At 51.2% G+C, this 2500-nt stretch overlaps 1 protein-coding gene across 4 annotated transcripts in view; it reads left to right on the top strand.

The window, feature by feature from the left end:
* LOC138614288 (cullin-9) overlaps nt 1–2500 on the top strand; it is a 23485-nt gene that overhangs the window by 10782 nt on the left and 10203 nt on the right. For 2 of the 4 annotated variants that reach the window (XM_069687636.1, XM_069687637.1), the window contains 7 exons: nt 1–40; nt 154–339; nt 650–679; nt 1314–1450; nt 1555–1737; nt 1938–2095; nt 2181–2379. The exon at nt 1–40 is cut by the window's left edge and continues 94 nt beyond it. In XM_069687636.1, the coding sequence (XP_069543737.1) occupies nt 1–40; nt 154–339; nt 650–679; nt 1314–1450; nt 1555–1737; nt 1938–2095; nt 2181–2379 (933 nt within the window). The remainder of the gene's footprint in view (nt 41–153; nt 340–649; nt 680–1313; nt 1451–1554; nt 1738–1937; nt 2096–2180; nt 2380–2500) is intronic. The other 2 variants (XM_069687638.1, XM_069687640.1) reach the window with 2 other exon arrangements.

Genomic DNA, 2500 nt, shown 5'->3' with positions numbered 1-2500 from the left:
GCGCTGATCACACCCATCGTCTACAGCATCACACACACAGGTACACACGCACACACACACGCACACACACGCACGCACACACACACACACACACACACACACACACAGATTGATGGTATTGATCACACAGTCGGACTCCCTGTGTTTACCCAGAATCCTCGGCATGCAGCCCTCTGTCCTGGCTGCTCAGTGAGTACCTGGATAACGCCGAGTCAGCACGCCACTGTAAGAGCCGGGCGGCCATCTTTAACTCCAGAGTGCGGCGCCTCACACACCTGCTGGTTCACGTGGACACGAGCCAGGCGGACGGCGAAGAGCTCAAACCGCCTGTCAAATCAAGTGAGTGATGTTATCAGGACCAGTTCACTCCTGCTCTGCTCTTATTTTGATAGAGATATTCCTCATTTCCTGTCAGTCAAAACTAAAAACAAAACCTTTATAAAATTCTCTTCCTGTTGACCGTCTCTGTTCCAAACGCCACTAAAATATCAGTCGATTTTATTCACACATCTCATATTTAGTACAAATCAGTTGCTATTGAAATGTTCATCCAGCCTGACGGCCGATCAGCTGACGGTTCGATCAGCTGACGGCCGATCAGCTGATATAAAATGTGTTTGATGACTGAAGGAGTTTATTTTGTTTCCAGAAGGTCTCAACAGGAGCAAAGAGCTGAAGAGTAAGTACCAGCTGACCAGAGGCTTGTTTGTTTACGCTGCTCTCACATTCCATGTGTCCACATGAGGACAGGAAGGCGGCGCGTCGCCCCCTGCTGGCTGCATCTGTGAGCGTCTTGAAGATATTTGAAACTCTGATAAACTGCTGATTTCACGTATTTGTAACTGATAGTTTGATTCAGACAATAGTTTGTGTAATATGCAGACAGCCACCAGGGGGCGCTGCTCACAGGATTTAATCAGCTAATCATTGGGTTTCTTTTTTTGTTTGTTATAAACAATCACTCCTCCTGAATATTTGCAATCTAAACACACCTTTTTATAGTTTTTAACCCGTCCAGCAGGGGGCGCCGGCCGACTCTCCTCCTTGTCTGAACCCACTGAAACATTCGGCTGACGTCATCAGGACGTTTATGCTCCATCCTTTTCTTTCCATTTGGACTGCTCTTATTTTGACGGCTGACTTCCTGTCACGGTGACGTGATTTCTTTTCAGAAGGAAAAGAAGGCCGATAAGAGGCCACGCTTCATCTTTACGTTGTGGCTGCGTGTTCTTTTATGTTTTTTCTTTTTCAACTAAATTGATCAGTGACGATATTCGTCCAGGACACCGAACGTTTTAAATTCTGTCTTCCAGATGGTAAAGAGGGCAAAAACAAAGACACTGCAGCGTCCTCCTCTTCCTCCTCCTCTTCTTCAGCCAAACCCAAAGTGAAGAGCAGCAGCAGTATTGCGGGCATCGCCCTCTGCTGGCAGGGAGTGGTGCAGCGCCAGGTGAGTCTGTGTGTCTGCTGGCGTCACACGTGAAGATCTGATGTTCACATTGTTGTCGGAAAGGATCCGAATCTGAAGCGTAGTCGTGACTCCGCCCCCCTCAGGTGAAGAAGTTCCTGGAGTCGAGCTGCAGCCTGCCGGACTTTGTGGAGCGTTATCGGACTCTGTACCTGCGGCTGAAGAACGCCATGGAGGAGCTGTTCGGACAGCAGACCGCCTTCGTCCTCGCCCTGCGACACGGCTTCTCCGCCGCGCTGCTGCAGCTCTCCATCCTCCGAGCCATGCACGTGAGTCCCACGCTAGACCTGGGCTAAACCAGGCTTAGACCTGGTCTGAACCAGGCTTAGATCTGGTCTGAACCAGGCTTAGACCTGGTCTGAACCAGGCTTAGACCTGGTCTGAACCAGGCTTAGACCTAACCTAACTCTAATTTAAATCAAGCTTAATTTAACCCAGACTTCCATCTGCTACTTTTGTCCGCCTGCAGGTGAGCGAGCGTTTCGCTCAGTACATCGATCAGATGATCCAGGCCAGCGGGGGGGCGTCCGGCAGCACGGAGACTCTGGAGCGGCTGCAGCAGTTTCTGGAGCCGATGCTCTTCCTGTCCGGCCTGGAGCTCGCCAACACCTTCGAGCACTTCTACAGGTCTGAGCGGGGTCCGGCAGCCGGCGGGGCGGAGCTTGTTTCTGAAGGCGTACGTTCCTGAACGCATCACTCTCTGTGTCTGCAGGTACTACCTGGGCGACCGGCTGCTGGCGCAGGGCAACGTGTGGTTGGAGAGCGCCGTGATCGCTCAGATCGGCAGCTGCTTCCCGAGTCGCTTCCCTCAGCAGATGTTGAAGAACCTGAGCGAGTCGGCCGAGCTGCAGCAGGAGTTTCACCTGTACCGGCTGCAGCAGCTGGACCGACAGCTGCAGGAGCACGACCAGGTCAGCAGGAACCACCAGAACTCCTCCACGCAGAACGTTTTATTGTTATCATTATTATTATTATTATTATAATTAGCATGTGGACGGAGATCCAACAGGATGTATAGACATGTTTAAAGTA

Source organism: Brachyistius frenatus, unplaced genomic scaffold (genome assembly GCF_029030835.1).
Source record: "Brachyistius frenatus isolate BFR_SWC_R1_liver_20210118 unplaced genomic scaffold, ASM2903083v1 Contig_479, whole genome shotgun sequence".
Taxonomy (NCBI): Eukaryota; Metazoa; Chordata; class Actinopteri; family Embiotocidae; genus Brachyistius; species Brachyistius frenatus.
Note: the sequence above shows the minus strand (reverse complement) of the source record. Positions and strands in the feature narration are given on the sequence as shown.